Source organism: Capricornis sumatraensis, chromosome 14, assembly GCF_032405125.1.
Source record: "Capricornis sumatraensis isolate serow.1 chromosome 14, serow.2, whole genome shotgun sequence".
Classification (NCBI taxonomy): Eukaryota; Metazoa; Chordata; class Mammalia; order Artiodactyla; family Bovidae; genus Capricornis; species Capricornis sumatraensis.
The window spans coordinates 11538731-11561344 of record NC_091082.1 but is presented as its reverse complement, the minus strand read 5'-3'; the positions used below and the strand labels follow the sequence as shown (position 1 = coordinate 11561344).

General features: G+C 58.2%; 1 protein-coding gene across 1 annotated transcript; it reads right to left on the bottom strand.

Annotated features, from left to right (window-relative positions):
• Window positions 1-2183: 2183 nt before the first annotated feature.
• Window positions 2184-22488, bottom strand: CNTN2 (contactin 2). Its single transcript, XM_068986149.1, has 22 exons — window positions 22419-22488; window positions 16918-17062; window positions 16662-16837; window positions 16411-16506; window positions 15826-16035; window positions 15448-15547; window positions 13786-13961; window positions 13375-13511; window positions 12796-12925; window positions 11231-11381; window positions 10978-11105; window positions 10337-10512; window positions 9710-9830; window positions 8790-8948; window positions 7955-8104; window positions 5771-5841; window positions 5267-5501; window positions 4805-4917; window positions 3655-3841; window positions 3265-3377; window positions 2633-2801; window positions 2184-2293 (listed from the first exon to the last, which is right to left on the bottom strand). The coding sequence occupies exons 1-22, from the start codon at window positions 22486-22488 to the stop codon at window positions 2184-2186; spliced, it is 3123 nt and encodes a 1040-aa protein (XP_068842250.1).
• Window positions 22489-22614: the final 126 nt, after the last annotated feature.

The following is a 22614-nucleotide window of genomic DNA, read 5'->3' as shown; positions in this document are numbered from 1 at the left end:
CAGGTTCTGCGCCAAAGCAGCACAGCCCTCTTGGCCGGCATCTGGACACCTGTCCTGCTTCTGCCGCAGCTAAGGCAACGAAGAAAGAATCAACGCGACCTTGGAAGGAGGCTTCCTCCTTTCAGATTCCCCTTTCCAAGAGCGGGGTACAGGCCACCTCACAGCCTTGCAGGACCAGGCTGGGCGCTGGGCGGGTTTGGGTCTCTGCAGTGGCAGAGCAGTCACGGAGCTGAGCCCCCAGCACCGCATGGGGGTGAAGGACGGGGGCAGGTGAGGAGGGTTTGATCGGATGGCCCAGGGGGGCAATCCCGTGGGCCAGGGGCAGGGCGGTGAGTACTGTGGTGGCACAGAGAAGGCATGTGAGCTTACATTGTTAAAAAACTGTAGTGGGTAAACATCAACATAAACCTGCCCAGTAAAATAGAGCAGGACTTAAAAACTTTAAAACCATAACAAAATAGAGCTCTGACTGTAAACTACAGAAACCAGGCTCAGGGGGCCTGTCTCCTGCAAGATGCCCGTCCTGCTGCTCCCGGGCGCAAAGGGTCACCTGTCACAACGCAGACTTTGGAACCTCCTGGTTATGCCTCCGCTGCTGCCTGGATTTGGGGTCCCTGTCCTTGCCTCAGCCTCTCTTGAAGCAAGGGTAAGAGGCGCAGCGGGTTCCAAGCCAGCACTGCATGCTGAGGGCCCAGCAGAAGCCAGCTCAGGAGGCAAAGGAAGACGGGACCTCCGGCACTCTGCACACGCGTGGGCTGAAGCCAGCCCTGCCGAATACCCCACCGTCACCCACCGGAGCCTCCAGAGCAGGGTCTTCACAGCCACCTCTGCCCTTCTTGACCACCCTCTTAACCAGGTCATGGCCATTCAGCACGGCCCCCTTCCTCGGCAGACAATGGGCCTGGGACTGGCGGGAGAAGAGGGCCATTTCCGCCCCGTCCCTGGTGGGCTGTGTGACCGGAGGCAGGCCCTGCTCCTCCCAACCTCCGCTTCCTCCCGGTAGAGCAGGGGCCTGGGCACGCTGAGGGCCCTGGGCACGCTGAGGGGCCTGGGCACGCTGAGGTCTAAGCCTCTTGCAGCTCTGATGTGCCGGGACTGGCATCACACCCCAAGGGCAGGCCAGGGGGCCCCATTCACTCGCCCCCTCGTCTTCAGGGGAAACGCAGAACAGCACCCGAGGCTGCGTGGGGGTCGGCTCGCCCAACGGCCCGGGGCGTTCCTGGGAGCGGGCAGGGCCGCGTTTATCCTCTGGGCTTCTCGGGAGGTGCCTGACTGCAGACTCAGAACGACTGCTCTCGTTCTGTGGGACGAAGCCGGTGGGTCACGACAGCTCTGACCCTGGAGGGACCGTGCAGATGGGTCTTGGTGTGGTAGGGCCTCCCCAAGACGAGCCCTTTAGTCACCAGCCCCCTGTCGTGGCTTCCGTCACTCGGGGTGACAGGGTCGGGTTGGCAGTGTTGGCTAAGAGGGTGACTGCGCCTCAGGCCAGGTCTGGTGCAGCTTTCCAGCAGGAGGCCCAGCCTCTCAGCCCTTCGGAGCTCCCACCCAGCAGTGGGAACACGGCCACCCAGAGCTGCGGGGCTCGGGCTGCCGGCCTGACACCAGGACACTGGTTCTCAGCCGCCTGGGCGGGTGGGGGGCCTCCAGGGAGTCCTCGGGGACAGTGTCAGGGTCCAGCCGTGCGGCCCTGTCAGAGGGGAAAGAAGAGTCGCGGTCTTCGGGTCGGGCCCGCTCCTTAGACTGAGCGGCGCTGCTGCTGCTGCTCTGTCCCCCTCCAGCCCGTTCCTGTCCGGTGTCCCGGGCTTGGGGCTCTGCCGTCTGGGCCGGAGTCCACATGCGGACCGAGTGCCATCTCCGCTGGTACCCAGACACACGCCTAACTCCCTTCCTGCCTTCCATGCAGGCACCCTAGAGGGCCCAGGCCTAGGGCTCAGTGTCATCATGGAAGTTACTGCCCGGTGCCTCTCGATCAAAACAAAAAGTCCTTGCATGGGTTCTATCCTGTGGCAGAATATGACATATCCTACCTCCTACAAAAAGGGCTCTGTAAATACAGTCACTGTTTGAAACCAGCAGTTCTCAGGCACAGCGCTGGGCCACCTTGGCATCGGGAAGGGGCTGGGGCCAGCTGGCTGTCCATCGAGGTGGGTGCCCAGCTGTGGTGGGGAGGCAGGGCGCCGAGATCAGAGCTGCAGGTAGCGTAAGAGGACCAGCGCTGCCACAGAGTGGGTGAGGGCGGTGTCTGGATGTGGGGCTGGACAGACCGCAGAGTTCTCCACCATCATGCTGGTGCCTGAAAACCAACAGGCGGGATGGGCTGAAGGGGCTCATCCCTGCCCCGCCCCCAGGACAGAGTCCAGACCTTCCCTAGGGAGACTCACTGAGCGCTGCTTTCAGGACTGGGAGGTGCTCTCAGCCCTTCTCGGGCAGGGCTTTGTAGGACTTTCACAAGGAGCACACCCAGCCCTCAGGGATGCTTGGGGAGGAGGGAGGCGGCAAGGGCCGGCGCAGGGCTACTCTGCAGGAGGTCCCTGACACCGCCTGTTGTCTCCCTGGGGACTGGCTTGGGCTGGGATGATCCCTGCATCTGGATGGACCCTGATCTTTCGGGGGGAGAGGGGGGATACAGCACCTCCGTTGCGCACGATGTGAACCTCTGCCGGGACCCCGTCGCCCCCTGGCCCTGTGGTCCGAATCTGCACCAGGGCGTGGCCGATGTCCTCGGGAACTGTGATTTCTATCCAGTTCTTGCTGGTGAGGTGCAGCGTGGGAGTCGGGTGTAGGTCGTTCTGGTACAGCATCTGTGGGAAGGGGTTAGCCAGCCAGGTTTCCTGACAGCGGGGCTGATCCTTCCCTGGCCCCAGAACGGGAGGAGCCCACGTGGCTCTCTGACCTTGAGGTCCTGCCCCCTCCTGTTGCCCGTTGACCAGGACCAGGCTCTTGAATATGCTCTTCCCTGGAGCCAGCTTTCTGTTCCCAGCAGCTGAACTGATTTTGTAGGCTCCTCAGACCAGAAGGGCCCCAAACGTCACCCAGTCTGTCACCGCCCTCGTGAACCCTGCTTTTCCGCAGTCACACCTCTTTCCTCCGTGCAGTCTCCACTGCATGCTCCCCGGAGACTCACTCACACAGTCGCGTCTCACGGTCCCAGACGCTCTGCTTACATCTGACTCAGACACAAGCTGCTAGGAGCTGAAGCTCCTTTTGTTTACGGGGCACACAAACGTGCTGTCCCTCAGTGTTCAGTGCCTGCCTCGCCCTTACCTTGTAGCCGGTGACTGCAGACTCATTACCCAGCGGGACTACAGGGTCCCACTTGATACTCAGGCTGGAGCTCGAGAAAGTCCAGGAGATGTTCCCAGGGGGTCGCCGTGGAGCTGCCAGAGCGGGGAGAGAGTCAGGAGGAGTCTTCCTGGTGTTTCCCCACCACGCGCCGCCCTGCTTTCAGCCGGCCACTTTCTAGACAATCTGCCCATCACAGCTGTGCCCGGAACGTTCTGTTACCACTGCCTGAGAAACAGACTCCAACAGAGACTGCAGAAGGGAGGTGCCTCGAGGCCGTGAGCCCCGCTCCCTTCTCACCGTTAGCTGAGCGGCCTTGGAGAGTGATCCGAGAGCCCCCTGCCCCTCCTGCACCCAAGCTGCCAGACTCACGCGGCTTCATGGTTGTGGCGTTGGCAGAGGGGCTGGCGGGCCCGGTGCCGGCTCGGTTGTAGGCCCGCACGGTCACGTGGTACTTGGTGCTGGCGTGCAGGCCCGTGACCAGGGCGCTGGTGTCCAGCCCTGCAGTCCTCACTCGCTCAGCGGCTGCCGCTTTGGCGCCGGCCTTCCAGTAGCGGATCTGAAGGGAGCAGGTGTCGCCGGGGGTCAGCGGTCACGCCCAGGGTCTCAGCGCTGCACTGCCCCGGCCCTGCTTGGCCCCTCTGTCTCGGGCTCGGAGCCTAGACACTCGACCATGAGGCCCATGGAAGAGACAAGCCAGTGTGATTTGCTGCTCCCTTCTTGATGCCCAGTGGAGGGCCCAGTCCAAGGAGAGAGCTTAGTACCTGTGCTGGATGCAGTGGCCTGCCGAAACCCAGCCCCAATCAATGAACTCAGGAGTCCTGTGGGGACTCTTCAAGGCCACAGAAGGCATATTTGCAAAGCAGTGCCCCAGCCCCGACGCCAGCAAGCTTATGATGGCTGCCCAGTAAATGCAAACCCACTGGCACAGTCCTCGTGACACCAAGACCTTCTAGATATTCTTCTGAATCAGGGCAGGGTTTGAAGCTCTCTCTCCAGTGGGCTCACCTGGCGTATTTGCTGAAGCCCAGAGCTGACTACGGGGCTAGGATTTACAGCATCACTAGGGTTCCCCCTCAGACAATGACATTTTCTGCTGGTCCTTCTTTCCCTTCCTCTTGCTCCGTCTCACTCTCCATGTACCCCCACATGGACCCTAGTGGGCTCAAGGCTTGGGTCAGAAACCACTAGGCCAGAGTTCCTCGGGGACAGGATGATGAGGGGGCTGTGCTGTTCTCTGCCACCCTGAGCATGCCAGGAGAGCTTGGCTCTGGCACGAAAGAGGCAGGCCATGCCCCTCCTGGATCTCCTCCTCCAGGCTCCCACCAGGCAGTGACGTCAAGGCTGTCCACAGGCACCGGCCAGAGGGCTGAGCCGAGGCTGCGAACGCGGTGCTGCCGAGGCTGCATGTGGCGTGCCCGTTGAGTGCAGCGGAGCTTCTGGGAGGAAGGCCGCGGAGCTGCGAGGCGGCCCTGCGCCCGACCCCAAGCCCTCTTCCCCTCCAGGCCCTGCCAGCGCTCACCTCGTACCCCAGGAGGATACCGTTCATGTCCTGCTGCACGGGCTCCCAGCTCACGTTCATCTCCGAGGACGAGACCCCTTTGGCCCAGACCTTGGGAGGGGCCACCCTGGGCTCTAGAGACCAACAAGGAATGGGTGTGGATTCCCGGGGCCTCCCTGTGTCCCGCAGAGCGGCCGCCAACTGGAACTGCTCTTGCGTAGGATTTTAAAATGCCCAAGGTGCAGGGTAGGGGCCTGGTAGGGGTTCCCAGAGCACCCCCCACCCCCGGGGGCCCACTTCTCTCGCAGACGGCCTTCCCCCTTCAGGCCTGAGCCGGGCGGAGGCTGCCAGGGCTGGGAAGGCAGCCAGGGGTCTCCCCTACCCCGCCTGTGGAGCCCAGTCGGGGTGAGGGGTCCTTCCCCCACCCTACACCCCGCAGACAAGCCGCAGGGGTGGCGGCGCCCGGTGGCCCCGGTGGCCCACCTTCCTCGGCCGAGTACACGACGGCCACGAGGCTCTCGGGCCCCTCCCCGCGGCGGTTGTAGCTGCGGATCTTGACCTCAAAGGGCGTGTAGGGCCGGACGCTGTTGTTGCTGTAGACGAAGAACTGGGCGTCGGCGCCGGGCACCCTCGCGGTCTGCCAGCTGGTGCTGCCCTGCCTGCGGAAGGACACCAGGTAGCCGAAGCCGCCTCCGTGCTGGTACTCCCGGGACATGGGCTGGGGGCGAGAGAGCGCGTGGGCGAGGGGCAGCGGCCGCCTGCCCCGCCCGGCCCCCGCCCCCCGCGTCCCCGGGACTGGCGGCCCGCCGACTGCGGCTTCCGCCTGCAGCGGGGGCTCGGGGCCCAGGTTCGGTCCGGAGTCAGGGCCCTCTCTGCACGCTGCGCCCCTCCGGAGATGAGGCCCAGGGGCGGGGTGGGCCGCAGGTGGGGAGAACCGCCCTCCCGGAGCACCGCAGGCCTGTTCCTGCCTCTGTCCTCGCTGCTTACCGTCCAGGTCACAGTGAGCTCTCCCGGCGCTCCACCGCCTCCGCTGAGACCCGACGGGGCTACCGAGGGGGCTGTCGGGGCCAAGGGACAGACAGTTAGTGGGGACGGGCCTGCGGCTGTGCTGAGAAGCATCGCAGGGTCAGGACTCCCTTCCAGTGGGCCCTGGCTACACGCCCACAGAATGGACCACCTGGAAGGAATGGACAAGCTCTTAGAAATGTGCAGTCTCCCGAGACCAAACCAGAACCAGGAAGAAATAGAAATAGGAACAGACCAATTACCAGTACTGACATGGAATCAGTAATTTGAAACTCCCAAGAAACAGATGTCCAGGATCAGATGGCTTTCCAGGTAAATTCTACCGAACAATTAGAGTTTACATCTGTTCTTCTGAAACTATTCCAATGAGCCCTGCTTTTGTCCGCTGGGTCCCTTTGGATGTGGGCTCAAGAGTCAGGTGGATCTGAGATCAAATTACACCCCTGCCACTTACTAGCTGTGTTTCTCTGGACAAGTTATTTAACCTCTCCGAGCCTCTGATTCCCTTCTCCATAAGATAAGGATAATAATGTTTCTCTCAAAGGCTGTAAGACAAACAGAATTAAACAAGACAGTGGCTGGCATATACATAGAGCACACACTCTATAAATGAGCGTTAGCCTCATTCCTCTAGTTGGTGTAAACTCAATAACAACAGACCAACTCCACTTTTCTTTAAGGGGAATAAATAATCCAGAAGTGCAGTTAATCCCAAAAACATTTCTTTTGGGTTACAGGGTGTTTTTTGGTGTGTGCGGCAGATTTAATTTCCTAATTGTCTCTAGTAGTCAAAAAGGCTGCTATTAAAACAATGTATTTAATTAGACTGTGAAGCTTGGCAGGGAGTAACTTGGCTGAAGGTCAAAATATTTCTGCAGATGACACAGCGAATGGAGACTTATCACTTGGTTCTGACAAGAGTTGAGGGCCTTCTAACTTGCAAAGGGTACTTAAACACCTATTAGACTTTTCAGAGTGGAAAGGTTGAGGCCCAGAGCAGTTAAGTGACTTGCTTAAAGTCACACAGCTAATAAATGTCACAGTTTGAATTTGAACTCAGGTCTTCTGATTGAAAAGCTCACCATCTTTCTTCTGTATCATGGCTTTGTACTCAACTCCTGAATACTACGGTGGAGGAGACCACTTCTCAACCTTTGACTCTCCAAGTTCAGTCAAAGAAAATGCTCCTTCTGGAATTCTTACTCAGGAGAGGTACCAGTTAAAAATGTTGACTGATTCCATAGGGAGCCTGGAGAGTCAGCCTGGGGCACATAGGAAGCTGTTTCAGGGACACAAAAAGGCAGACCCTTGTCCCACAGCCGGTGGGGCGGGCCTGGGTGGGTGGGGAAGGGGAGGCAGGTCCTGACTCCGCGCTGCTGGCCTTAGGAGCCCAGGGCTATGGTCCTGGGCTTCACCTTCACCTCTTCCTTCCCCACCTGCCTTTAAGGGAGGGGTGTGGGCAGGTTGTCCATCCGGTCTGCTGCCAAAGAAACCATCTAAAGAAGGACTTAGAGAAGCTGGCTGCTCACCTAGTGCCCTGCACAACACACACGTTCCTCACTACCTGATTCCTGCAGCTCGTGTCTGTCCAAGGAAGAGAGCTGCCCCTTACCCCATGCTCCTCGGGTCGAGTCCCTGCTCTGACAGTGTGACCCTTCCTTCCTTCAAGCTTTGGTTTTTCCATTTTTTTTAAAAAATTAAACTTTTAGGGGCTCCCCTGGTGGTCCAGTGGCCGTGACTCTTGATCTCTCAATGCTGGGGTCCTGGGTTTGATCCCTGGTTGGGAAAGTAGATTCCACATCCCACAACCAAGACCCTGTGCAGCCAAATAAATATTTTTAAAAAATAAAATTTAAACTTTTAGATAATTGTAGATTCACATGCAATGGTAAGGCAGGCCTGTTTCTTTGGGTGAACAGTTTGGACTGGAGGGCTTCCAGCCCTGACCGCCTGGGGACCAAGGCACAGTGCGTCGTGCAGTGTAGCCGCCTTGCCCTGACATAGGTTCCTTCCGCATTTGTTCTGTTAAAGTCCGAAGTCTGGTGAGCAGGGTTGGAGCTCCATGTAACTGCTGTTGGCTTGGAGCATCCTTTAAGGAGAGCTGGTGTCTGTGCCCTGACACTACTTCTCACCCAGGGCTCTGACCTGCTTCCTTGGTCTGGATTTTGCTGGAGGGTCCACTGGGCTCCCCAGTGCCCAGGATGTTGCTGGCTAAGACCCGGAACTCGTAGTCCATCCAGGGCGTAAGGCCCAGCACCTGGGCAGTTTCAGCGTTTCCCTCGATGTTGGCGGGATCTGCAAGGCACAGGGAGTCAGTGTCTCACCGGCCTGGATGCAAAGGGCAGGGGCTGGGTGCGCATCACGTGCTTATATCCAGCTCTCACACTGGTGCCTGCTGTTTACTAAAAGTCAGTGCCTCTTCTATCACTGACGGGGAACTAGGAGGCAGACCTCCCCACCTTGGAACCTTTGTAAGATGTTGTGAGCACCCTGTAAGATGTTGTGAGCACTCTGTACCCCAGGCATGCTTTCATCGCACCAGCAATGGTCCTGCCAGGGCTTCAAGGGTGCAGACTGAGCCTCCTCCTCCAACTCTTGCCCCGTTCTCCTGCTCCCTGTGTGGCCCTTTTCCCTAATGGCCTGGGAGCTCCTCCAGGCAGAGGGGCCTACACCTGTCCCCCTTGGAAGCTCCAGGCTCAGCCTTGGCCCCCAAACCCCACCCCCTCCAGCACTCCTGCATACGTGCTGGTTGCTCAGTCATGTTCAACTCTTTGCGACCCCGTGGACCACAGCCCAGCAGGCTACTCTGTCCATGGGATTCTCTAGGCAAGAGTACCGGAGTGGGTGGGTTGTCATGTCTTCCTCCAGGGGATCTTCCCAACCCAGGATCGAACCCAGGTGTCCCGCATTGCAGGTGGATTCTTTACCATCTGAACCACCAGGCTAACCAGTACTGACCTAGGTAGGACCTCACACTTACTAGTCCGAACCTGCTTCCACTTCCCTGAAGGCAGAGTGCGAGCTTGCAGGGTGTACTTGGCAATGGGGCTGTGGTTGTCAAAGCCACGGCTCCAGCTGAGCTGGACAGAGGTGTCGCTGATGTCTCTCACCACCACGCCTCCTGGGGCACCTGGCGGACCTACGCCAAGACGTCAGAGGAAAGTGGGTCAGAATTGCAAAGCTTCCAATGGGAGCCAATCTCCTTCAGGCCTGCGTGGGCCGCTGCAGTACCAAGGGGGGGCAGCAGAGGGCGCAGCAAACACACGCTCGGTGGGAGGGCAGGGATCGGGCGGAGTGAGCTGCTTGCCCGGAGGAAGGACGTGTCCCGGGCTGGAGGAGTCACAGAGGCGTGAACGGACTTCGCAGCATGAGCCTCTGATACTCCAGTGAAAGTGTTAAGTCACTCAGTCGTGTCCGACTCTGCGAACTTATGGCCTCTTTATGCGCCCGCCAGGCTCCTGTGTCCAGGGAATTTCCCAGGTAAGGATACTGGAATGGATTGCCATCCCCTTCTCCAGCCTCAAGAAATTTCTCCAGGCTTGGAATGTGTTTAGAAGTAGATTTTTATAATTTTGGCTTTGGAGAAAGGGTATTCTATTCATTCAGTACCTGCAAAGGCCCTCGGGATGAGTTCAGCTCAACAGACTTGTTAAGACGTCCATCACAGTGGGGGTGGGGTGGGAACCCCGTACCTGGGACCAGGACCGTGGCCTCCCTAGACGCACTGTCCACCACCGCCTGGCCTTACCCCGGACCAGGACCGTGGCCTCCCTAGACGCACCGTCCACCACTGCCTGGCCTTACTCCGGACCAGGACCGTGGCCTCCCTAGACGCACCGTCCACCACCGCCTGGCCTTACCTTGGACCAGGACACACCATCCACCACCGCCTGGCCTTACCTCGGACCAGGACCGTGGCCTCCTTAGACGCACTGTCCACCACTGTCTGGGCTGTGCATGTGTACTTCCCACCGTGGCGCAGCTGGGCATTCAGGATGGTCAGATCCCCAACCGTCTCCTTCTGCACACGAGGGACAGGGCATGGGGTAGGTCAGAGGACCCTCCCCTGCAATGAGTCAGGGGACAGGAGGTGCGGCTCACTGTCCCCTGCTCCGATATGCCCACAGACCTCTTCACCTCGCTTCGTGGGAGGAATCAGCTACTTTCTACTTGGTACCACTGGGGATTAAACAGCAGTTTTGTTGTTGTTTTTAGAGAGGACAGTCAATGTTGGTTCAGGTTAATAATATCATCTGCCTTGTGGGGAGGGGCAGCAGAATAGTGGGGAATTAATCTGGCTGGATGCTGGGAATCCAGGCTTGCCCCTAACCTTCTCCTGTGTGCACAAACTTTGAGTGGAACCAGGGAGCTGCCTGTCTAAGGGGGGGTGTTTATGGACCCAGGGATGGGCTTGCCAGCATTCCTGGGGGAAGGGGAAAGGCTTTGGGGTGGTGATGACTAAGGACATCTTGGGTCCCCTGTCACCAAGAAAGGAGGAGCCCTGAGCTCTCTGGCCTCAGGCCTTACCATGCTGGCCCTTTGGTAATGACCCCCAGGCTTGTCAGAGTCAATGGGGAAGTCGTCCAGGGTCCAGACGAAGGTGAGGTCCATGGTGGGGTCATGGGAGGCGTGGCATTGCAGGGTCAGGTTGTCACCTAAGTTGATGTCGGCGCTCGAGGGGGCTAGCGTGATTTTGGTTGCATCTGCCAAGACAACGGGCCCCTGAGTGGAGCAGGAGGAGGCAGGCCGCGGCGGGGCAGCAGGCCAGGGTGAGTGGGTTTGCTTTGAACCCCAGGAAGAAAAGAACAGGCCGCGTGGCAACAGTACCCTGACCTGCCAGCAGCCCCCTGAATGTGTGGGAGGGATGGAGGTGCATATCCTGGATGGCGGTCCCCAATGAGACCAAACCCCGGGGTAGCCTTGAAACAGAACTGGTGAACACGTGTCCCCCATCCTGAACCCCCTCCCACATCCCTCCCCATTCCATCACCCGAGGCTGATTTGAAAGCTACTACAATATTGTAAAGTAATTAGCCTCCAATTAAAATAAGTTAATTTAAAAACCCACGGAACTGAGAGGAACAGAGGAAGATGAGAGCCGGGTGGTGGGGAGGGAGGGCGCCCTGCAGAGCCCGAGCCACTGGCCACAGCCGGGCCGCAGCCCTCACCTCGCACAGACAGGGCGCCTGTGCTGTTGGCTTTCCCCATGAAGTTCTCAGCAAAGCAGGTGTATTTGCCTTCATCGGACCGACTGATGTTTCTGATGATCAAGGTGCCATCCGGAGTCACGGTCACTCTGCAGCAAGGACGGAGCGCACCTGGCTGACCCAGGAACACCCTGTGGTCCTGCGACGGGGGTGGGAACCCAAGGAGAGGGAGTGGAGCTGGAATCGCTGGGGGCAGAGGGGGCTGGGCTCGCACCTGCTGCTGTTGACCAAAATCTCAGTGCCTTTGCTCCAGAGCACCACGGCCTTGGGAGCGGCCCGGGGCTGACAGGGGATCACAACCTCTCCTCCTCGGGCTGCAGGGATGAGACGCCTTACGGGGTTCAGCCTGAAGTCGGGGGCAAGCGCTGGAAGAAGGGGAGAGCCCTGCAGTCACCCGGGGAATCCAAAGAGTGCCCCTTTGTGCTTGATTAAGACGCCACCTGGCTACACGCTAAACATCTGATGGGCCCTCTATGGCCAATCCATGAGTGACTCCCAGCAGCACCACTTGTAAAACAGCCAGGATGCAGCCCCTTCTCCTCACCCCCCGCAGCCTCAACTACCACCAAATCTCCACTGGACTACTGACAGCCCCTTATTTGGTCTTCCTGTTTTTGCATTTTCTTTCTACAGTCTTCTCCACACAGCCGCCAGGAACATCTTTTTAAAGTCACGCAAGTCAGACACTTAGAATGAAGCCCAACACCTCCCAAGGGCTCACACAGTCGTCTCCACTCTGCAGTTTGCTGCTTCCCACACTCACTGTGCTCCAATCACCTGGGCCATTTTTCCTTTTTCTTTTCTGTCCCGTGAAGATGCCGTGGGTTTTCCTGCCTCAGGACCTTTGCGCTTACCATCGATTTTGCTTCAGAATGCCCAGATCTCACATGATTGATTCACATCCCAAATGTGACTTCCCCAGAGAGGTCTTTCTTGACCCTTCCCTCTAACTGGCCCACCTTACCCCCACCACTCTGAGGGATTTTCTTTATACTGTATTTTTTATGACTATCTGAAATTATCCTTTTAAATTATTTGATTTTCTGTTTGTTTGCCCCTCTCCACTGAATTGTAAGATACTTGAAGGCAGAGACCTTATCTTTCATACTGACTTCTTAGGAGGTGCTGAAGAAATGCTAGTTGAATGCATGAGTGAGTCTTAGGTAAGCCTCACTACAGCTCGATGAGATAGGCACCATCCTGTCCATTTTACAGATCAGGACACAGGCTGCAAGCTCAAGCCACACAGCTAAGGCTGCTGGACTAGCTGACCCTTGTAGGCACCTGTTACGCGATGGGCAGGTTCTCTACGCTTTAGCTCTATCATCTCCTGTAACCCCACAGCCTGTGTGAGGGCTGGACGATGATTTCTTGATTGTATTAATCAAGAAACTGAGCCGCAAAGAGGTTAATAACTTGCCAAAGGTCACATAAGCAAAGGGGCTGCATTAAACCCAAATCTAGTTGATTTGGTTTCCAGTGACTTTTGCCACTTTTTTTTTTCTTTACAGCAGTAGACATTTACTTTCAGATGTGGGTCAAGCCGGAGACCCTGTCCTCTGGGAGCTGTCTAGTGCCTCAGCTCCTGTCTTCAATCCCTGAGTGCTACTTAGAAGCTGTTGGAAAACTACCAGGTAGGTGTGTGAATGTAGACATGCCTGCTCAGAATTCCTGACCCCCGCCCCCCCACCCCCACCCCCCGCGCCCCCTCCCCAGCCCCCCCCCCCCGCCCCCGCCCCGCGTGTCCCTGGGGACATCCTGTCTCCCTGGGCCCTTTACCTTGCACCGCCAGCTCCGCGCTGGCGTAGATGGTACCGTGTTTGTTCTCCGCCACGCACTGGTACATGCCCGAGTCCTCCAGGCTCAGCTTGGAGAACCGCAAGTCCCCGGCCAGCACTTCTACCCGGGCCTGTGCAGGAACGCCCGCCCCGGGCAGGGCAGGGGCATCAGGACCCCTGGAGCGCCCGCGTGGGCGCTCACAGAGGGGCGCAGCGGAGACGGGGCTGCCTGGAGAAAGCCCCCCTGTGCGGTCCCTCTCCAGGGCCGCCTGGATCCCAGGCTGCAGAGGTTCCGCAGCCCTTCCCTGTCGGCACGTGGAAGCCAGGGGGCTAAGGGACCCACTCAGGACCACCGGTGCGTTTGTGGCTGAGGTGTGCCTGGACTCAAGTCCCAGGACCCTCCAGTCAGGATTCTCTCCAGCTGACCGGGAGAACGTGACTCTGGGATGTACAGAAGCGCCTAGAACTACCCTCCGGCACCCTTACTGGCCCAGAGGGCCCCCGGGGGTGTGGTGGGGAGGGGACCAGGGAGCAGAGCGCAGTGACCTGGGTCGGGGGGCGGACGCCCCAGGTCTCCTACCTGGGAGGTCAGAGGCTCCCCGTTCCGCAGCCAGCGCACTGCCGGCCGGGGCTTGCCGGCGGCGGCGCAGGCCCAGTGGAGATCGGAACCGATGTCAGCCTCCCTATCTGAGATGACCCGGAGCCACTCGGGCTGAGCTGTGGAGACCAAAGGGAGCGTCTGCCGCGGAGCCGGGCAGGGCCTCGGGGCTAAGTCTCCGGGACAGTCGGACAGCAGAGGGCGGAGGGTTCCGGGACGGGGGCGGGGGTGGTGGGCGGTGGGGAGAAGCAGGTTCACGAAAACTGGCACTTGGCGCCTCTGCCAGTAACTTTTAGCGACTGAAATCTCTGTAGCGCGTTCCCTGCGCTCTGCAGCTCAGGGGCCGCCTCTCGGGACCGGGGGCGGCGGGGCCGCGGGCGCCGGCCGGCCTACCCTGCACGATGATGCGGCCCTGGGCGGTGTCGCGACCCTTGGCGTTCTCCGCCTCACACTCGTAGGTGCCCTCGTCCTCGAAGCCCACGCTGGGGATCTGCAGGGTGGGCTCGGCCGTGCCCCACTGCGGGGACAGGGAGCCGTCCACTTTGCGCCATTTGATCCTGGGCACGGGGCTGCAGGGAGACAGAGCCAGGGGGCTGGGCGGGGCTGGGCAGACGCCCGGTTCCTCCCGCCCCTCACCCCCACCAGGCCCTCCTGGGACGCTGGGCAGGTGGGGAAGGGAGAGGGGTCCAGGAGAGACGGGGAGGGGGCAGGGAGAAGCTGCTCCCGGGGGCTCAGCGCGCCGGGGGACTGCACCCCGAAGCTGGCTTGCCCTCCCCCCACCCCGCAGTGGCCTCTCCTGGGCCCTGCCTCCCCAGCAGCGGCCTGAAACCGCGGTCTCTACGGGTCCCTCTGCTTTCCCCTCAGCAGGGCCTGGCCTCTACTTTTCAAAGGGGATTTAGCTGTTAGTAATCTGTGTGCTAAATTGACTGAGGACTCAATGTGCTTTAAATACGGGTTTTCTGGAAGCCCAATCAGTCTCTACAAAGCAGGGGGCATCCTGGGTAACCCAGGAGATATAGGAGGGAGGAGGGGACCAATGGTCAAGTCACATTCTTTCATTCATTCTAGGGACATTTATCCAGCACCTGCTAGCAGCTTAGCACTGGTCCAGTGAGTTCTTCTCCCAAGCGGGGAAGATTTCTGTTACAAACTTTCTATCTTAAAAGGTAACTGTTAGCATCCATAGAACACTTACTCAATGCCAGATACTGTTCTAAGCACTGTATGTATATTAGTTCATGCAAACCTCATAACAACCCCAGGAGGTAGGTACTATTATTAACGCTAGGTACAAGTAGGGAATGTGAGAGCTGGACTATAAAGAAAGCTGAGTGCTGAAGAATTGATGCTTTTGAACTGTGATGCTGGAGAAGACTCTTGAGAGTCCCTTGGACTGCAAGGAGATCCAACCACTCCATCCTAAAGCAGATCAGTCCTGGGTGTTCACTGGAAGGACTGATGGTAAAGCTGAAATTCCAATACTTTGGCCACCTGATGTAAAGAGATGACTCTGATGCTGGGAACGATTGAGGGCAGGAGGAGAAGGGGACGACAGAGGATGAGATGGCTGGATGGCATCACTGACTCAATGGACATGGGTGTGGGTAGACTCCGGGAGTTGGTGATGGACAAGGAGGCCTGGCGTGCTGCGGTTCATGGGGACGCAAAGAGTCGGACACGACTGAGGAACTGAACTGAACAAATAGGGAAACTGAGGCTTAGAGAGGTTAAGTGGTTTACCCAAGGTCTCCATGTCAGCAAGTGACAGAGCTGGGGTTTGAATAAGGCAGGCCAGCTGGGGTCCACGCACCACGTTACCTGCCTCCAGCCTGTGGTGTTACACAAGCTGCCTGAACCGGTCATGGGCTGGGAAGACCAAGTGAGCCGACATGTGTCAGGGCCCTGAAGTGTGTGATGCCTCACCTACAGACTCAGTGTCCACTGAGGGCCCAGCATTCTGCTAGACCCTGCGCAGGGACACCAAGATGACTGAGAGCTGGCCCTGCCCTTTCCCTGGGGGCTCGGAGGGGCTGGCCCTCCCTCCCCACCACTCACTTCCCGAAGGCGAAGCACTCCAGGGTGACCTGCTGTCCCACCAGTGCGTAGGTCTCTGCTGGGAACCGGGCCTTGATGCTGGGAGCAAAGAGCCTGGTGTCTGCGGAGAGGGGGAGTGTGCGCATCAGACACAAACACTCCAGGTCAGGGCTCCTATGCCTGCGACCTCAGCGCAGCTCAGAGCCTGCGTTTCTTGATTTCCTTTCCCGTTGGTGGCTGGAGCAAGGCCCTGAGACTGGGCTGCAGGAGGGCCCCGGGGTCCAGGCACGGACCCTGTGCCCTCCGAGCTGCTCTTTACAGCTTCAGACGGAAAACCCGCGTTCCCAACGCCCTTGAGCCTTCAGCCCCCTCCCCCCAGCCCTGTGCACCGACCCTGACCTTCTGCGGCCAGGTTGAGCTGAGCAAACTTGCTGAAGACGCTCTTGGTGGAGAAGTCCATGTGGCTGGTGGCCAGGCAGGAGTAGTTGCCCAGGTCCGAGGCATTGGTCCGGGCGATGTACAGGTTCCCTGTGGTCTGGGACACGAAGTGCCGCCCGTCCGTTGGGATGAAGTTGGGGAACTCATTGAGGAGCCAGCGGTAGGACAAGCCTGCGAAGGGGGCGTGTGAGGGACCTGGGCCGCTGGTCAATGGAGCAGCTCTGCTGCGACCCCACAGTGCACTGGGGACCCGTAGACCTGGTCCTGAGAGGCGCGGGGCCCTGAACTGGGGCTGGGGGGAGACCCAGAGGGAAGTCGCGTCTTTAGCCCCACTCTCAGGGAGTGCGGTCTGCTGGGGAGACAGCTCGCAGTGGTTGGGGGACACTCCCAGTCTGGCGTGCTGGGGGGCACAGAATCATCTGGAGCTGGGGACCCAGGGATCAGCACTCCAGGGCCCCTCACCACCGCTTACTCCATCCCTCTTCCGTAAGTGGCCGGACGCCTCCTGTACCCTCTCGCATCGGCATCACCTGGGGCCTGGCTCACCTGGGTAGTGGGCGGGTGGGTTACAGGGTAGCATCACCCCCCAGCCTTCGTGGGTCTTCACTGGGTCTCGCTCCTCCTTGGAGAATTCCTGCAGAACTGGAGGTGGAAACCAGGCCCTCAGGCGCTGGCCTTCAAGCCTGCGGTCCCTGCCCCGTCAGCCTCCATGGGGCAGGAGTCACTCGCCCTTTCTGGACACCTCCCAGCACCCTCTTTGCCACCCCCACAGCATCTCAGCCCCCCATGGGGCTCACAGCCGAAGCGGAGGACAGCCTCTCTGCTGACGACAGTGCCCACGGGGTTGGAGGCCAGGCACTGGTAGACACCAGCATCCTGGGCCTTGCTGGGGTTCATGATGACCAGGTTGCCCCCAACCAGCTGCTGGCGGGAGCCTGGCTCCAGCTTCATGTCGGTGCCGTTCATCTTCCACCTGCAGTGGGGGTGGTGGGGGCTGATGTGAGGACAGCCTGCTGCTGCCCAGGGCCTCCTTTCACCGCCACGGGGCCTCACCTATAGGTGGCCGGAGGGCTGGCCCGCGCGCGGCAGGCCAACGTCACCTTCTCCTCTGTGGACTCCTCTGGGAATAGCAGGCCAAGGGGCTGCTCTTCAAAGACAGGCCCAAAGGTAGCTGGGGATCCCCAGGCCGAGCTCCAAGCTGCAGATGGGGGACATCACCAGACGTCTCAGGGCCTCAGGGCCAGCTGGAGCCTGATCTCCAATAGAACTTTCTGCAGTGATGGGAAGCTTCCATTTTCTGAACTGTCCAGTACAGTAGCCACTGGCCACTGTGCCCCTGAAATATGGCTGGTGCAGCCGAGTAACCAGATTTTTAATTTTATTTGATTATAATTAATTAAAAATTCAATTTCAATAGGTTAGGCAGACCACAAATTTGGAAAACTCAGCAGTGGCCACAAGACTGGAAAAGGTCACTTTTCATTCACATCCCAAAGAAAGACAGTGCCAAAGAATGTTCAGCTTACTATATAGTTGCACTCATTTCACATGCTAGCAAGATAATGCTCAAAATTCTTCAAGCTAGGTTTCAACAGTACGTGAACTGAGAACTTCCAAATGTAAAAGCTGGATTTAGAAAAGGCAGAGGAACCAGAGGTCAAATTGCCAACATCTGTTGAATCACAGAAAAAGCAAGAGAATTCCAAAAACATCTCCCTCATTGACTATGAGAAAGCCTTTGACTGTGTGAATCACAATAAACTGGAAAATTCTTAAAGAGATGGGAATATCAGATCACCTTTCCTGTCTCCTGAGAAACGTGTATACAGGTCAAGAAGCAATGGTTAGAACTGGACATGGAACAATGGGCTGGTTCAAAATCGGGAAAGGAGCACGTCAAGGCTGTATATCGTCACCCTGCTTATTTAACTCATATGCAGAGTACATCATGCGAAACGCCAGGCTGGATGAGTCACAAGCTGGGATAAAGACTGGCAGGAGAAACAAATATCAACAACTTCAGATATTCAGATGACACCACCCTTAGGGCAGAAAGTGAAGAGAAACTAAAGAGCCTCTTGATGAGAGTGAAAGAGGAGAGCAAAAAAGCTGGCTTAAAACTCAACTTTCAAAAAACTAAGATCATGGCACCCAGTCCCATCACTTCATGGCAAATAGATGGGGAAACAGTGGGAACAGTGTCAGACTTTATTTTCTTCGGCTCCAAAATCACTGTGGACAGGGACTGCAGCCATGAAATTGAAAGATGTTTGCTCCTTGGAAGACAAACCTAGACAGCGTATTAAAAAGCAGAGACATCACTTTGCTGGCAAAGGTCCATGTAGTCAAAGCTATGGTTTTTCCAGTAGTCAAGTACAGATGTGAGAGTTGGACCGTAAAGATGGCTGAGTGCCGAAGAATTGATGCTTTCAAATTGTGAAGCTGGAGGACTCTTGAGAGTCCTTTGGACGGCCAGATCAAACTAGTCTATCCTAAAGGAAATCACCCCTGAACATTCATTGGAAGCTCCAATACTTGACCATCTGATGCAAAGAGCCAACTTTTTGGAAAAGAGCCTGATGCTGGGAAAGATTGAAGGCAAGAGAAGGAGGCATAGAGGCTGAGATGGTGAGATGGCATCACCAACTCAATGGACATGAGTTTGAGCAAACTCCAGGAGATGGCGAGGACAGGGAAGCCTGGTGTGCCGCAGTTCATGGAGTTGCAAAGAGCTGCACATGACTTAATGACGAAACAACAAGGCAGATTCCATCTCGTCAAGTTAGTTCAGTCAGTCACCCCTCCCTCGCAGGTACAGAGTACCTGCTGTATACTTAGCACTGGGTAGCACAGCAACTCCTTCCATCACATGGAGCCGGAGGCCCAGGAAGGAAGGCAGAAAGCTGACAGTGCAAGGAGCAAGGACCGTGATAGTGGCTTAGGTTCATGTGCAGGGACCCTTGGAGTGGAAGAGGCCAGAGGACTCACGGGAAACCTGGCCTGTGGGGTGTGAGAGGGGCCTGGAGAGACGCCTGGAAGCCACAGGCCAAGCGGCAGGGAGAGGACGCGTGGCCCTGGGCCTGTGCTCCTTCTGGGGGGCGTCCCCAGGGAATGTGCTGGGGCTTGGGCCTCTGTGGGCTGTCACAGGACCCTCGGCCTCAGCTTCCTCACCTGGGAGGTGGAAAGGTGACCGCCCCTCGAGGCCCAGAGCAGGGCCAGCCTGGCACAGGACCCAGGTGAGGCGTGGGGCGGGGACCAGGGGAAGGCAGGCTCAGGGGCGGGTGGATGCTGTACAGGCGGATGCTGTACAGGTGGCTTTAGGGCAGTGTATAAAATTTCCATGTGACAGTTCAAGAAAGAGAGGCCCAGAAAGGGGAACGACTTGCCCGTCGTCACAGGGCAAGCCTAGGGCACACATAGGTCCAGACCCTGGGCTCCTGGGTCTGCTGAGCGGATGGGCATCCCGCATGCAAACGGCGGCGTTTCTCTGCCTGGCCCCTCCCAGAGCAGACGCCTTGCTCTTCCCGGCACGGGTCCAGGCTCCCTGGGCAGGGGATGCGAGGCAAAGGGCAGGGTCCCACACCCGCCTCGATGTGCTGACCAGGCAGCTGGGCATGCCTTGCCTTTGTGGTGTCAGGCGGGAGCCAGGCCACCCCGAGTTGGCTCCTGTCCCTTAGTGAAGCTGATTTTAGCTTCCTCGGTCGGTCGTGGGGTGGGGTTCCCATTAACTACTCTCCTGGTTCATCCAGCTGTCAGCCTTAGTCCAGGGGCGGGGATGGACCCCATGCCACAGCTGAGGCTTGGTTCCAGACCCCTGGGAATGACGGCAGCTGCTAAGCAGCTCTCAGAATGGAGGAGGAGGCAGGGCTTCCTGAAACGGCACCCTGCCTCCTGCCCCCTCAGCCGTCTCTCTCCCTCATGGCTGCCCCGGGCCTCAGAGATGGCCCAGCTTAATCCCGAGTTAATGATGGTGGTGGAGGGGAGGGACCCCTGCCCCAGCTGGGACTGTGCGGAGGGGCGGGGGAGGCAGCCAGGCTGCTGGGAACGGCCATGCATAATCGCAGCTTCCAGGAAGTCTGTCTTCACGGTGGGGGTGGGGGGCTGAGTGGGCCCGGGGCACGCTGATGCTTTAAGACTGGCTTCCTTCTGCACTTGATCCCAAGCTTGACCCCCTGCACTTGGCCATATACACACCCTCACCCCGACATCCACACAGGCACACTTTCCATGCCTGTCATGTACGCCCACTTCCTCACGTGCACACAGACATCACACATATATACATACATGACTCTCTAAGCTACTCCAGGAGTCAGATACATACGTTTATACACACATCGGTTTCCACGCACAGATGGCTACAAATGTCCACTTATACTTGCATATGTGTATACATATACAAAACAGGCATTCATAACATCCAGGCATTAATAATCACAACATAGATTCTATCTCTTGAGGGCTTACTCTTTATCAAATATCATGTTCCACATTTCTTTTTTGTAACCTCTTTACAAGATAGGTACCGCCATTTTATTGTTTGGCTAATCTGAAAACTGAGACTTAGAGGTTAAAAAACTGGCCCCAAATCACACAGTGAGAAGGAGCTGATCTAGGGTGTGGACCCTGGCCAGCCTCCCCCAGAGCCACGTTCTCAGCCACCGGGCTCAGGGCTCCCAGCAGAAGCGTCAGAGGTGCTGGTCCATCCTGAAGGTACTGAATCAGCATCTCTAGGAGGGAGGCCAAAGAATCTAGATTTTAAAGGGGCTGCGTGGACGTTCTGAAGGGCAGTTAGAGTTGCGAGCCACTGCACCGTGTGTAAGGACGTCTATTCACGTTTGTCATCCCCCAAAATGTAGCATGTCCTCCATGCAATAACTCGCTCACATCTCTACCCTCCCAGACATCCACAGGCACACACTCACTCACCCCAGGCCTCCCTGTGAAGCTACACACACATCCACCCACATCCACACGCACACACACACACACACAGACTCCCAGGCAAACCCACCCCCTCCATGCGCTCCTTGTTTGACAGCCTCTCTGACTTTCTCCTGATTCCCTGTCCAGACAACCCTGCTCCTCAGTGCACAGGCATCGGGGCCTCGCAGAGGAAGCAGAGAGGGAGCTGGGAGCCTGCGGGGGAAGCCGCACAGCGCTGCTTTGCACTGGGGCGTAGGAGTCCAAAGCTGCGTCCTCAGGGTGGGTGCACAGAGACAGCTAAGAGCCGAGGCCCCTCCCAGGACGAACAGCTGTAGGACACTCCACTCCTCCCTCTGCTGCTCTCCAGGGGGCTGGCCAGGTCCCACCTCCCAGGGCCTTCCTGCCTCTCAGGGTCTGAGGACTCCGCTGTCTGCCTCGGGGGCTGGAGCCCCAGGACTGAGCTGCCCCTGAGGGTCAGGAATGTGGCGGAGCCCAGGCACCCCCCTCCTCTGCTTTCTCTGGGCTAGATGTCTCCTGCTCCTGAAGCCTGGGCTCCCTACCCCAGCAGCACCTCCAGGCCTAGAAGCCCCGGCACCAGGAGCTAGGCTTGGGCTGGGCACCCGGGAGGCTCCCTTACTTCCTAGCAGCCTCACTGACCTGGATGCAGGGCTGGGAGGCGGTCAGAACATAATGAGGACATCTGACAGTATACCAGTGGGGTCCCTCCCAGCCAAGACGAAGAATTTAAGATGTGCAGCCCCACAGGGGACCGCGGGGTGGGGAGGTGGAGTCTGAAACGGTTAGGGCTCCAGAAGGCCATCAGACGATGGGCATGCTTTCTCCCATGGCGATCTTGAAGGGGAAAGGACACGTCTGTGGGTCTAGGCTGGGGGTCAGGGCGGAGAGACGGAGCAGCGGTCCCAGCAGGTGCTTGAGCTGCAGAGGCTGCTGGAGACGCTCCGGCTCTGCCAGCCCAGCCTGGGGGCCTGCAGCTTGCTCCGCCCTGACCCCTCCTCTTCTGCCAGCCCCCCACCCCGGGATCCCTGGCTCGAGAACCTTTCCTTGGGCCTCTCCTGCCTGCTTCCTGGGCACCCTCTGCTCTGCCTCATCTCTGCGCAGACCCTGTTCCATATCTCGTCTACTTGCCAGGCCTCAGTGTTGCCCTGAGGAGCCCGCCCTCCCAGGGTTTTGTGGTCAGGGGACCTGAGAGCGGTCCTATCCAACAGAGCAGCATGTGAGATGGGAATATTCTATAATCTGTGCCGTCCCATACGGCCATGAGGCCTTGAAGTGCGGCTAGGACAACTAAGCAGCTAATGTTTAATTTCATCTTGCAGCCTTAAGGGCTACAACTCTGCGCTAATGTGGAGCTCTGGCTGGGCCGTAGTCTTGCTGTGTGACCCAGGGCAAGCCACTCACCCTCTCGGGATCATGTTTCGTTCATCTACAATGAGACAAAGACTCGTCCCCTCTCCTCCTAATCTCAGGAAAAGTAAAATCCACAGACATGAAAATTCCACGAGGAAATGGCCTCACGCTGAAGTGCAGAGTCAGTTATCTCTGTAGTCATCCCTAACAATGACAGAACACCCAACCCATCGCTGCTGGCTCCGGACAAGCCCTCTTACCTGGCGTAGAGACTAGGGCCGCGGCTACCAGCATCAGCAGGCATGCTCTCCTCCCGAGGGGCGTCCCCATGGTGGGCTCCAGGCTGGGGCGGGCAGCGGAGACGAGCCTCAGCCCAGCACAGGGAGCGTCCGGCTGGAGGCCGAGAGGGACCTGGTGGGGCAGAGGGATGGGGAGGCCTCGGAGCTGAGCAGTGCA

Bases quoted from the DNA above. Each gene is read 5' to 3' on its own strand.
- CNTN2 (XM_068986149.1), bottom strand. From the start codon at position 22,488: ATGGGGACGCCCCTCGGGAGGAGAGCATGCCTGCTGATGCTGGTAGCC. The intron at 3,378-3,654 runs GTGAGTCTGGCA...CCGCTCTGGCAG, and splicing joins CGCCACAACCATGAAGCCGC to CTCCACGGCGACCCCCTGGG. The intron at 2,802-3,264 runs GTAAGGGCGAGG...CCCTTCCCACAG, and splicing joins CTGCAGTCACCGGCTACAAG to ATGCTGTACCAGAACGACCT.